At 44.4% G+C, this 13,738-nt stretch overlaps 1 protein-coding gene across 3 annotated transcripts in view; it reads right to left on the minus strand.

Annotated features, from left to right (window-relative positions):
- RREB1 (ras responsive element binding protein 1) overlaps window positions 1–13,738 on the minus strand; it is a 96,312-nt gene that overhangs the window by 34,808 nt on the left and 47,766 nt on the right. For all 3 annotated transcript variants that reach the window (XM_021387046.1, XM_021387048.1, XM_021387047.1), the window contains 2 exons: window positions 7,410–7,554; window positions 6,107–6,243 (listed from right to left, as the gene is read on the minus strand). In XM_021387046.1, the coding sequence (XP_021242721.1) occupies window positions 6,107–6,243; window positions 7,410–7,554 (282 nt within the window). The remainder of the gene's footprint in view (window positions 1–6,106; window positions 6,244–7,409; window positions 7,555–13,738) is intronic.

Genomic DNA, 13,738 nt, shown 5'->3' on the forward strand with positions numbered 1-13,738 from the left:
TTCTGAACAGAAACTTCAGAAAGCACTTAAAATGCAGTTCTGGTTTGCTTTTGCACGTCAGCATAGAGACAGATGCTCAGCCCACTGATTTTACTTCCCCATTTTACTGGCTTAGTAAAAGATGCAATCACCAGCTTTCTTGCGTGTCCTCTCCTTTGCCTTATGGGCATCGTGAGTTGCATTGTACCACAGCATATTTTTGGTTCCAGCATTCACCAGAGCTGGATTTCAGTGCTACCAGCTGGCTTCTGGAATTGCTCCTACACTGAACATGCTGCCAACTGTGATCAAGATTCAGTTCCTAGTTTCTACTAGCCAGACACCGAGCAAGCAACTGAGCACACAGAACAGGGTAGTCAGCCCAACAGGCACTGCCATACAGCTGACCCTTGTGCATCTCTGTCCTTGGCTGCAACAAGTTTGGTAGAAGTTACTCCGTCAGTACTTGGTAACTCTAGCAGACGATCCCAGAGCTATGACTAAGAAGGGAAGCACTGGGGCTAGAGCATGCCAAAACCAAAGGTCAATGAGTCCATGAGCATGTCCGTGCTGGAGTGCCTTCTCTCTCTCCTCATACTCAACACTTGTGTAGGATACAACAACCTCAGCATTATCCATCTGCACTGAAAGAACCCAAGACTCCTATCTTGAACCCCTAACAAGAAAGGAGGCTTATCTATGGGCACACCAATGGTTGTGACAGAGACAGAAAAGTAGTACGAAATTTCACAGTGCCACATGAAGACTACTAGTTGCTTCCAGAAACACTGATGTCAACTGCAAGGAAGAAACTTACCCTCCCCACCACATTCCTGCAGTAGTGGCAAATAGGCAATAAAAAATAGCATACATTTGCTTTTCAAACACATTTACTCTCTTAATTTTGCAATGTCTATAACACCCTCTTCCTACAAAATGCTGACCGTGTGTAGAAAGCAGCACGCTTCACAAAAATTAAGTCAGCAGGATTATTCCTTACTATATAAGGAGAGAAAGTAAATTCCTGAAGTTGCTTAAGTAGGCATTGGCAGAAATGGGAATGAAACTTAAGGGGCTTTTTCTGGTGTTGTTTTTTTTTTTTTTTTTCTTTTACATCCTGTACCACGTACTTTCACTCAGCCACAGTGCTGCTCAGCACACAATTTTCTCTTGCAGTAGTCTTTTCTACTGGTGGTAATAACTGAAATAACCTCAGTACACTTTACAATTAATTGTTTTGTTTTCCTGGTTACTTTATCTCCCCAAACCAACGCACAAAACTGTTGCGAAGAACAGTAACTGGGCAAGAAATGTAATATTCTAAGTAGCTGGAACAATTCTGACTCAAAATCCACTTGATTTTGACTTAGCTTAATATATACTGCTCACGTGCATTAGCTGAAGTGACTAAGGTACAGATAAAGGTGTAGGTACCTTGCAGCATCTCATTACTTGACACCATGCACTGAAGAATGGCAATGTGTTGGCAAAGGGGGGAGTCTGGTGAGTAGACTGACTAACTACAAACTGTGAAACAATTCACCCACAGAGGCCAGGGGCTCATTCTTGCAGCATTTAAGCTGCACACTTTCCTTGTGAGTGAAGCCATGCAACATCAAGACACAACAGCAGCACTTCCTACCCGGGAGCTTTTTCAGAAACACAAGCTCGGGTTACCCTGGCAAAACTGGAGGTAGATGACAACAAACACCGATGGTCAGGGTGTCCTGACATTTTTCATTCCAGGTCCTGAGCATTTCTGTTGCTACGTCTTTTACTGATCTAGCTGTTCAAAACAACAGCTTTCCACAGTGGCGTTCAAGCTGTAGCCCACTTGACATTACAAGTTTCAGCAAAACTTGGGTAAGCCGATTTGAAGAACAAGGTAGACAAGAGAATGGCTCTTGGTTTTCTTTCTTTCTTTGGCTTCTTGGAAGTTTTACAGAAGCACATTATCCTGGGGCAAGAGAACTGCTTTTGCTGTCCTAGTGAAAATATGCCTGGGATTTGGCAAGTTACAAAGCTTAATATATTATATCACTGTTTGGACATGCTCTGTAAAATGTCAGAAAGCTTCATCTACCCTGAATCCATTCACGGACACAGGCACCTACTGGTACTGGACTCTAGGTCAGCTCAGGGCCTGAGGGAGACAGCGCATTTCACACCCAGCAATGCCTTTTTTTTTTCCTCCTGTCTGCTCAGCTCCTATAAGAACAGTTAGAAAAAAACAAATCCTGTAGCTGAAACCAATGTGATCAAAAAGTACACATTACACTCATAAACATGCTGTCTTTTACCATGTTTCAAACTGTTCAAGCTGTCCTTGCTGAGAACTAATGCTGAAACATGCCTCTATGAAGGGTGGTAACTACCACATTATCTTCACCTCCCTCCTCCCCTCCTCAGAAAGATGTATGGCCACGAGAAGCACAATAAACGCCTCACTGCTGCTGGGAGAAACGAGAAACTAAAAAGCCTTAGCTGCTGGTACAGAGAGTACTGTAAAAAGCCTCCTGGAGGAGAGGGAGAGAAAAGAAAATGGGTATGCTCTAGTTACAGAGAAACCCAACAGAGGAATTTTACAGTGCATGTACTTTTTAAAAAGCCACACGTTTTACTTTAAGCCTGTTCCATTGTACTTGCCAAAGGAAAGAAGGGAAACCTCACAGAGCGCCTCGAGAGGCTTCTCCTCAGGAAATCCTCCCATCTCCTCAGCCTGGGCTGCTGCTGTTGCACAGAGCTGCCTGTCAGGTGACCTTTAGAAGCAAGTTACCATGTCTGACAGCAACCCTCAGCCACAAAAGTTTCCAGAGGAGTTACCCTCCTCTGTGGGGTTTCTCATTTTCCCTATTGGCTGCCCAGCATTTCAGCGCTCTGCTAATTATATCAGTGCTCAGACACAAACCCCCCAAAATAGATGGTGTCCCAAGGCCCTGGCTACAGGGAAATGGCCACCGGCTTTAAATAATCCAGGTAGGGAGGCACAAGAGCAGCAGGGGCGGGGGGGAGGGCAGAAAGCACAGCCGTGCCCCCTCCCATAGCTAATGGGGGTGCAGGCAGCAGGCAGCCTTGCTGGGAGCAGTTCTTGTCGCTAATTAGGGTGAAGGTCCTGGGGCTTCAAAGGGACAGGGGGATGATGCGTGCAGGATGCGCAGGGCCACAGCCCACTGTGGCAGGACAAAGGGCCCTATTCTGGCTCCCCGCAGCACAACAGTTCTTACCGTAATTAGAAGACAAAGATGTCCGATCTGGGATTTTACATAACCGGGAGAGACTCTCCCAAGCGGGAGCCTCTCTCACACAATCGATGGATTAAGCATTGTCTATTTTGCTGCAAGTAAACAATGAGGTGCTCCCAGCTCGTGGCTCTACATGAAAAAAGTGCTCCTCCGGAGGACAAGGCTTTTCATCTGGCTTTGAACAGCTAACCCAACGATTTCAAGTTGCTCATTTGACAGTATCTGGAAGGGCAAAGGCCCACCCTGTGAATGAGCTGCTCCCAGGCAGACCCAGGGGCTGCCAGACAGCCCCACATCTTCTGTTCCTTAATGGGGGGTGGGACAGGCAGATGCTGGGGGAGAGAGAAGCTGTACTTACCCAACAGCACGGCCACGGCCTGTTTGCCTCATGGTTTACAAAGAAAGGCATGGAGAGGCTGACAGAGCATCACCAATTTTTTGGTTGTGACAGAACAGTGTGCGCGCGGCTGCCCATGGCAGTAGCTGCAAACCAACTGCCAGAGCCAGAGCATCTGTCCTGAGGATGCACAACATCTGATACCTGCTGCACAGAAGTCCTGATCAAGTGACTCGAATTTTACAATGCTGGCAATAAAAAGAGACTGAGCGTGTTCTGCTCCCTGCCCTTTGCTCGTAACACAGCTGCTCTCCTTTTTCGTTTGTTTGAACTTTGTTTAAGTAGAGTTCTTCCTCCTTGTCTTCTACAATAAGGAAACACCGGGATTTGATGAATGCCTTCTAACACTTTGCAGTTTGCTCCCCTGCCACAAACACACCCATACACACATGCCTCCTGCTCTATTATCCCAGCAGCATTTTCTCTTTTCTTCATCTCCTTCACACAAAAAGATACCTCTACACCCCACAAGAGGAACCATTTCAGTCACATTAATTCAGGGCTGAAAATGGGACAACACAATCGGGACATTTTGTTGCATCCTGCAAACAGTCCTATAGAACCCTGGGAACCAGGGTATTGTAGCCCCTGCCTGCCTCGGATTTTAACTCATCTCCCGCAGGACAAAACAGTCACCTGAACAGCAGCCCAGACTGCTCTGCTTACCAGAGGATTTTCTGCTAGGTTGGGCCAAGCAGCCAGTGACACGTGACTCGTCTAGACAAGGACAAAAGGTGTGTTTTCAGCCAGAAAGGTAGGGCAAGTTGCATTTGAATGTGTTAGCTGACCAGGGAGAACCAGGGCTTCCTTGTCTTGCCCTATCTCTACTGACGTGTCTTAAATTGCTGAAGCAAACATTTGACAAAACCCCCTTTGCCATTGTCTAGACAAGCCCATGAAGACACAGCACCGCCCTTAACTCGTGCCCACAGAGCATGACAATAATGGCTTTGATTTAGGGACACATTTTAGCCTCTGTTGCTCAACACAGTTATGGGTAGCAAAATCCATGTCAGGAGAACGTTACCCAAAAGCAAGTCTCCTAATCCTAGTGAAAGAGCTACATGAAGAGATACATGAAGAAGTTGCTTGCACAGCCAATGTTCATCTGCCTTGCAGCAGCAGGCTGTAAAGCTGCCAAGCTAGAAGGATGTAGATTATCTTTTATCCATCACCCAAAGCCAGAGAACCCTCCTGTCCACTCAGCTTCATGGCATGTAGCCTAGCAAAGGGGTTGTATCTTTGTAGAGACTTCTAAGTGAGGCTAATATCAGTTCAAGCCCAATAACACAGCCACCTTCTCTGAACTGTAAAGTTTATGGCAAAGTGATCTCAGAGACCTTTTGGTGGGGGTTAGAGATCAACTGTTTCAGTTTTGCTCTGTAATGAGAATTTACTTGATTTACTTCAGAGACAGCAAACTCCACTTAAGTTACTATTATTTGCTGGACTAAGTTTAAGAAAGAGCTTTCTAAATCCCCTCCACATCAATTACAACACTTACAAGGCCTCTTAAAAAAAAATGGTTCTAGACATATTCACCAATGTTTTCTAATGAAATAAACAAATAAATATGAACCCCAGCTCTGTTCCATCCCATTCTATTAAGACAATGTCTTCAGGAAAGAATGTTGACACTTCAAAATGTCAAATTCTGCAACCTTCTGAAAAGATCACTTGAGAGTCCAATGTCCTAAATAAGCCTGAAGCACTGACAAGCTTTTGCAAATAGATAACCTGCTTCTGTAACATAGCAGCTTTTCTACATGTTTAAACTAGACTTGGAATATCTCTTTTGTATCTTCATGTTATCTGCCTCTACTGAAAAAATGTAGAGACCATAGAAAAAATATGGTAAAAAGCAGGAAATAAAAAAGTATCAGAAATTCCAGGAGCAATTACTTGAACCAAAACACAAACCCCAAGCACCTTCCCAAAAAAATAATAGCTAATTTACCCTTGTCAAGAGATGCTGATTTAAGCCAGAATCCAAAACATTCCCTAACCTCAATAGGCAGAAAAGCATAACACGTTTTACACAAAGTTTGGAACCAGAAACTCATCTATCTTCACTCACTGCCACAACAAACAACAAAACCTCAGGCAGAAGAACTTCAGAGGCTGGTACCTGAATGGATGTATCTAGTTTTGCTTCCTGTTTTAAGCATCTTTAGTTTTACTTGCTAAAATTTTGCAATGGTGACCTTTTGCTATTTTACACAACAACTGTGATAAGTTTGGAGGGGAGGAAGGGGTGCTTTGATTTCTTCTAAAAACATTCCAGCTATTAACTGGCAAGATTTCCTATATTTGAAAAAAAAAATAAAAATAAAAATAAAAACCTTCCAGCAGCCCGGTGACAAAAGATGAGGCAGAAAGATTCAAAACCAGTTCAGAATGGGGGTCAGTTAATAGTGCAGAGGTCTGAATGACACTGGGTCTCTCAGACCATCTGGTGAGCAGAAATGCTCTCAAGCCCACTTCTTACCTCAGTGAGTTATCTGGATGTGTCTCCATATGGGACTCCAGCGCATACTTGCAAAAAAAGTCTTTGAAACATACTGGACAATGGTAAGCGTCATCTTCTTTCCTATCCCCTTCACCATACTGACCATCCTCGACAACCTACGGAGAGAGGAAAAGAACCTCACTAGACTGAATTTCAAGCAATAAACCAAACATGTCACCCATTCAAAGTCTTCCTCTTAGAAGCGAAGCAGCAGGTTCCATCTGTAACCTTGCTGCAAGTGACCAGAAATTGCTCATTCTGGCAACACAGAGAGCGTGAAAGGCAGAGCATGTGAGAATATGCATGGCAGAAAGGGGGCTCAACAAGAGATGAAGCATGCAGCTAAGTCACGGGTACATCAGTTCTAATGAGAAACTGTGATTTGAACAACTTTTAAGTCCGTATGTTTATATACCACTGAACTAGCATTCCTCCTCCTTCAGAGAGCCAGGCGAGCTGTCAGCCTAAATTATTTATGCCACTGAAATACTGCCAACTGCTAACTCAAGTGGTCCATGGAAAAGCAATGAACTTCTGCATGTTTTCTGTAGCCCTCTTCTGATTACAGGGAGGAAAAGCATGCACGGAAACAAGGATACTGAGCTACATGGAGCTGCTACTAGTTTGCCATTTAGAGACTATGTAGAAAGGGTCGAGTTAATTTTGGCAGCCACCATACTTTTTGGATAAATGACTGAAATGCAATAAAATATTTCATAAACAAAACCCTAATGGAAATGTCTAGCCTTCGCATAAATATTTTCTGGTTGCTCCTGCAACTCAAATAATGCAGGATTATGCTACTGCAGAAGGGAAACATACTATAGATTTTTTTTTCTCCAGTCATAACAAAAACGCACTTAAGTTGTTTCTTAAGTAAACACTTTTTTTTGAAGTTCAAATCACCACCCTGCAAGAATACTATAAATTAAACAGGAAATAAAATAGGGAAAAAACCAGCAGTAGCGAAGGAATAGTTCATCGTTTTCTCATCCAACATTAGTTAATATATGCAATCAATAGGCGTATATGTAATCAACATGCAAAACCAGAAATTTAAACAATAAAGAATAATAATAATTCTTTCCATCTCTGAAATTAGAAATACATTTTCCATTTCAGACAACACGGTTGGCTACAGAGGAAAAAGAGAGGTATCTTAAATCATACAGGGCTGTAACAAGACCAAATGTTAATATTCCTGCGCTGACTGCATAAGCACAACGGCTAAGAGCTTAGGAGGCTGCCAGGAAAGCCTTTTGCTTCACGCCTGGTAACGAACCTTTTTTGCAGGTGTCCTTTCCTCTCTGTCCATTTCAGCATCTTGACTGAACTTCCGTTTTGAAGACAATCGCTTGCGCTTCAGCGGAGACGGGGGAGTTGTGCTCGCCGTGCTGTTTGGATCCTTCTCGTGAATCTTCATGTGCCTGAGCAGGAGGGGGAAGACGACACTGTCAGTGGGCAAATCAGGGTGGCAAGTCTGCACCAATTTTAAGGTCAACACCACTTCCAAGCTTTGCCTTTCAATGATCCCAGTAGAGATCTCATGAACTGCACCGCACTCCTGACAGTCCTGAAATGCAGCCAGGGCATGACTCAGCACGGGCTCTTCACAGCACCCATGAGTAAGTGGGGCTGTGGGCCATCACCTTGCTACCGCCTGCACCTGCATCCGTCCCCCATCACCCCTAGGCCCTTCAAATCTCAGCTGCGCACGTGAAGTCGAAATAACACTGGTAACGCTGTGAAGCTGCAGCAAGCATGGCTCATGAAACTCTGTACTGCTAAAACATGTTCCCAAACCCATACCCCCAGGACAAAGACTACTTATTGTCACAGTGACACTGCAAAGAGGAAAACAGGGCTGAACAGAGCCCACTTATATTGTCCCAGGTTAGAAGTCCCATCACTGCAGGATGTTCTGAATCCAAACCCCATCAGAGTGACTGAGACACCTAGCGTATTTCTTTGGTTCTTTGGTGCAGGACATAAACCCAAGCACAAAATGGCTGAGGAAGCAATCTCATGATCTGTGCACTTGGTCCACTTGCCTCCTAGTTTGCCAAGTTTGCAACCCAGGGAAGATGCTCCCACCCAGTTCTCTTCAGTTAGATGACACGTATTACTCCACCTTTCTTTCTCTGACTACTCAACACTTAACTATACTTTTTTAAAACCAGATGCAGGGCTTTTTGCTTCAAACTGATAGTAGTCAAGTGCTTTTGACAGAAATCAAACTTAGGTTCCTACATTCCAATACGCAATGGAAATTTGCACTTCCAATAGTTACAACTGGGAGTGCAGGAGACAAGTGGCCTTTGGGCACCCGACTGATTTCAAAGCAGCACAAGGCAGACTGTGTTAATGGTATCTGGGCACGCTCCTTCAGAAGTCACACCGGTCCAGCTCAGGACGGTGCCATTTCACTTGACTGCCAACCATCATGTTCGAACACGAGAGGATGTTGTAATCTAGATGAGTCTCACATGTCCTCAAGCTGCTTGGATGTTATGACGTAAAATCAATTTTAGTTTTGGATGCCAAGGGCGTGACACTGCAAGATAACACGCTGGACCAAACTGACCCATGGGCAGAGGCTGCCAGATGAATGTCTCCCAGCACAATACTTTCACAATCCCTGAACCTTTGAAGAAAAGGCAACTACATTACTGTCTCAAACTACAGTCGGGTTCCTGAGGGTGTTATGCAGGAACAGCCTCCATCCAAAAGCCCCAAACACAGCAGAACTGCTGCAAGATTAAAATGGCTGTTCAGCTAGTGCCTGCACTGTTCACCTACCCACAGTGTTTTGGGGCACCAAATTTGGCTCCCAGGTAACTATCGGGGCCACATGAAACAGGAGATGGAAGCTGTGGACTGCTTGCACTGCGGGAGGCCCAAGAAGAGAGCATCTGCATGCAGATGTTCCCAGCAGGCTGGTAAGAGAGAACTGCCTACAATGATTGCAGATAAACTTGAAAAGCAACGGGAAACTACGCACCAAAAAGGCAGTATCCAGTTCTAGAGGCACAGACCTGAAAGGTGGTTTGTTGGGCTTTTTTTTTTTTTTCCTAATTCCTTCCTTTTGGTGAGGATTGCTTTCCAGTTTTGATTACATTTTCCTCTTGCATGTGCCTGTCTGTCCCCTCACCCCAGACAGAGAAATGGTCTGTGTGCTTACCCTGCTGGCAGCTTGGCTCATATCTAGTCAGTATGAGTTGCTTAGTTACTTTAAGAGAGGGAGAGAACGAAAGCAATCAAGCTAAATCCCATTCAGCCAGAAAACAAACAACAACAAAAAAACTGCTACACATAAAGTGTGGGACTTTTTGTTCCTATTTTCAAGTCTCCTCTCAGTCAGTAACAACTATACAGAATTCCTGTTAGTAGATACCCATTGAAAACAGTTTCCTGAGGGCTAAGTTACTTTCCCCTGCTCTTTGTCGATCTGCTTAACTCTGGCTGTTTTGATGGAGCTGCACCTACAGGAGAGGGGCGCGACGGCACATCCACAGTGTACCAACAGGAGAAACCGCTGGTAACTGCGGATAACTGCAAGTGCAGCCTGGCACCTCTGCCTACCTTGACACAATACATGCAAACACACTGGCTCCTGCAAGTCTCAAAAGCAGTCCAGCCATGCCTGCAATAAAATGACTGCTAATAAGGCAGGGCTTGTTAATGTGGGTGCAGCAGTGCAGTGACCGGGCTTTGCTACACCTGGTGTTGAAGCCATCAGCTGCCCTCAGCCTGCAGTTTTCCTTCCTGCATACCCATGCACACTTGTGCCGTGCCCGGAAAGCACGAGCAGAATCCATACCCACAGCAAGGAATGTGGTAATCCCTTCAAGTTTTGGTTTTGCATATTTGAAAGGAAGCAGCCTGAGCCATTGAGCTATAAACAGGAAGACACCCTGGCTGTACCTTTGACTTTTACTGTGTAGGTCAGATATCACAGACACCACGATAGCTCTCTGCATGCAATCATTAGGAAAAAGAAAAATCTGAAACTAAAGCAGCAGGTTCCAGAGTTCTCGCAGAGAGTCGCAACCTGTCCACATTACAATGAGCAGGTTTATTCCTTTGACAGGTTAAGCAAGTTTCACTACATCAAGTCAAGGGTGGAGAGGAAAAAGATTACCAGAGCTACAACCCAAGATAAGCAGGAAGATAAAGCCAAGCAGTACAAAGGATAGACACAATCTTCATCTCTCTCTTTTACTTTGTAACATGGATGTCATTCTGCCTCGAGAAAACATTTATCACCCAACTTCGGTTGAACTGCAGCAGATGCCAAGTCACATCTATAACCTTTCTGTTAAACACTCCCTTCACCAAGGCTTCTTTTACTTTAAAAGTTTCCTAATTAAAATTAAAGGCGGTGAGTAATGGAAGTATTTGTGTTGCCTTATCCCTTATCCTCCTTTAGAAGAGTTTGCCTTGATTGGATCTTACATTTAACACCCAAAATGCTCAACTTCACTGTTTAGCCTGCCAAGACACAAGGAGAACAGGAACAAAGCCGTGCTTAGAAGTTATTTTCCCATTGTGACTATAACAACATATTTTGGCACGACAACATTGGCATACTTTGAATATGAAAGCCACACTTGTAAGTCAGCCTGGCTTTCAGCATCTACAATGATAAAGGAAAATGATATGGCATTCATCAAATCTAGGAAAAAAAAAGATAAACACTCAACACTTTAAGTGAGAATGGAATGCAAAGTGAGGACATGCACGGAGATGCTCACATTCAGCCACAGACCCATGTTACATAACACTTGCCAGAGCACTGAAGTGACCACTACCTCAACTCAAGTGAGATCCAGAGCCATCACTGATGGAACTTTGCTTTTTTTCTAATTTAAACTGATGAACTGTGGCTCTGAGCCATCCTGCAGAGCAATCCAAGAGCAGCAGACAAGCTCAGGATGGTGTGGAGCCCAGAAAACTGCACTTCTGGTTACCAGTCTCCTTGGCATGCATGCATGTACACACACACTTGGACAGTACTGAGGGTGGAATACTGAAATGGTACTACAACTCCCAAGATAAAGTGAAGGAGAGAAAAAATTGTGCTAAGCAGACTGCCCAGAACTACAAGCTAGCTAGCTTTGAATATGATCTCAGAGAAAGTGGTAGAACTCTATTTAGAATGAGTCCAGACACAGAGCCAGAAAAATCTGCAAGGAATAATCCCGAAACGGCAAGAGAAAATTAAATCTTTTCCAAACAAGGTCTGATTCACCTCTGAACTGAACTCTTCATGTTTAAGAATTGCTATGCAAAAAATGCAGATAACTTGCTACACGCTCTGCTTTTCACAGCACAGCTGTATGTGAAAAAGTTCTCATAATCTGTTCCCTCCCCCTCACAAAAAGAATTTCACAGGTGAGCCAAGAGGATCCAACTGTGCTATGACTGCGTGCAAGTCAGCCCGCTCAGAAAAATCATGTTTTTCAACTGCTTCACTGCATTTCATTTCATCCTCCCTGGGAGAATCACCTTCCGCTTCCCCTCTTGTGCCACAACTTTCTTCTTCCCTCCAATGTCATGAGAACAGAATGACTAAGATGACAGTCACACCAGAATTCCCCTAGCTTCTGAAAAAGCAAACGAGCAGACAAACTCTTTGTCCCAACGCTGTAATGCAAAGCATGACTTTGGAAGGGTGAATATTGGACCAGAGCAGTGGCAAGTGAATACTTCAGTGCTTTTCACTGAGGAAGAGACTTTTGTGAAAACAAACACATGCAGAGCTCGAGTGCCTTACTCCTTTTTTCCCCCTGGGTGATGTTGGATCAGTGCCTAAGGGAGGTGACTCACAGTGAGGGAGAAAAAAGAGCGTGTCCTACTGAACTGATAGGCAGTTTCTATTGGTCACATCCCGATCTTTACTGCATCTCCAAAAAGGGTTGCTGTATTTTCTTAATGCAGAGGGGATTTGCATGTTGATCATATAAGCCTTCTGGAAGTCTCAAAACAGGGCAGCCCACAGCTCCAATGCCAAAACCAGAACGTGGGAAGGTTTTGACTGGCTGGCTCAAGGCTAGAACGAGGAGTCAGGGCATCCTGAAAGAGGCAACTGCACAACGCAGCTGCTCCCAGCTCCAGGTCCCGCTGAATTACGAATGAAACCAGGAGCTCCTGCTTTGCATGCACATAACCCCATCAGCACCTCTCCAGCTTCTAGGGAGGAGGCATCCTGCAGCGTGTGTGGGAATCCCTCACCTCAGTCTCCGGGGAGAAAAACCACACCATCATTGCACCCCACGTTTCCACGGCTGCTGATGTGCTCCACATCCTTAAAGAAAGGGCCTGCCTGCCTCAGAGGCCCAGGCAAAAGGAAGGTGTGGAACAAAAGGGTGGATGTGCAGCCCATGAGCAGGGACCGCAGTTAAAGCCTCACCCTTCTAACCACGGCAGCACAAGCACTGCTGGCTTTCAGTCAAGAGGTTTATGCCGGGTAGGTCTGATTAGAAGGAGCAGCGTGTCCAGAGGGGAGCAGCAAGCAATTTCAGTGGGGCCCGGTTGGGAAAGTCCCAGCATCTAAATCAAGATTAATTCTTGAGCATAGGATCCAGTGCATGTATAAACACCCTTCTCCTCCTCCCTCACATCTCCACTCCAGTGAAAACGCAGTGGGGAGGCCAATGAATCTGGGCATTATCAGACCAGAGCGATCATCTGACAGTATCAAGTTCAGGTTCTGGCTTCATATCCCGCATATTATTCTAAGTTTCTCCACTTTACCACTAGATGTACCCTATACACTGTTGCACGCTGTGGTTCCTCATCTCCCTCGTGACTTTTGAGCAGTCTGGTATCAGAATCTAGAGGATGATTCTCACACATCTGATGCTTATCTAAAGGCACGTCCAACCACTCAGAGACTGAACAAAAAAACTAACGCTTTCTATGCTTTACCTTATGTAAAATATAATACTATTTTTATTTAAAATACTTTTTTTTTTTTTTTTCCTCCCAGAGTAAAGAGTTGCTCACGTTCACCAAGCTAACCTGGGAAGGACTGAACTGGTCAGAAGCCCAAAGTACAATTTAGCTGATATAATTGCTTGACCTCTTCTGTTGTTACCTTCCCTGAGATCTTCCACTTACTTTGCTAATTTCAAGTAACAGTAAATATTGTCTGAAGAATCAAAACAACATATTTTCAGTAATCTCCAATAAGGAGCATAATTATCATTCAGCAGATGAGCAATCATCTTTGTTAAAAAAAAAATATTATCTTTTGTCTAAGCTTCAATTTTGTGCCACCTTATCAGAACCAACAGGAGCACAGGATGCATGCAAGCATGTTGAAAATTGGACCGTGATGTTCCTCAGGCTCAGAGAGTAAGAGAAAACAGACTTCAAAATTACACTGATGTATCTTCTTAGCAATTTCTGTGCCATGCCACCTTTGTCAGTGTTGTTTTGTTCCGCTTAACAAATCTTACTTCAGCCCAAATGGTCTAGAAATGCAGGAAAACACAGGAACTCCTCTTCAAAGCTTCTGCCATTTGACATACATGAGAAATAAATCCTAAACAAACAGAAAGCAAAGCAGCAGCATTTCTAGGAGCAATCACTTAATACACTGCTGCT

This window comes from Numida meleagris, chromosome 2 (assembly GCF_002078875.1).
Source record: "Numida meleagris isolate 19003 breed g44 Domestic line chromosome 2, NumMel1.0, whole genome shotgun sequence".
Classification (NCBI taxonomy): Eukaryota; Metazoa; Chordata; class Aves; order Galliformes; family Numididae; genus Numida; species Numida meleagris.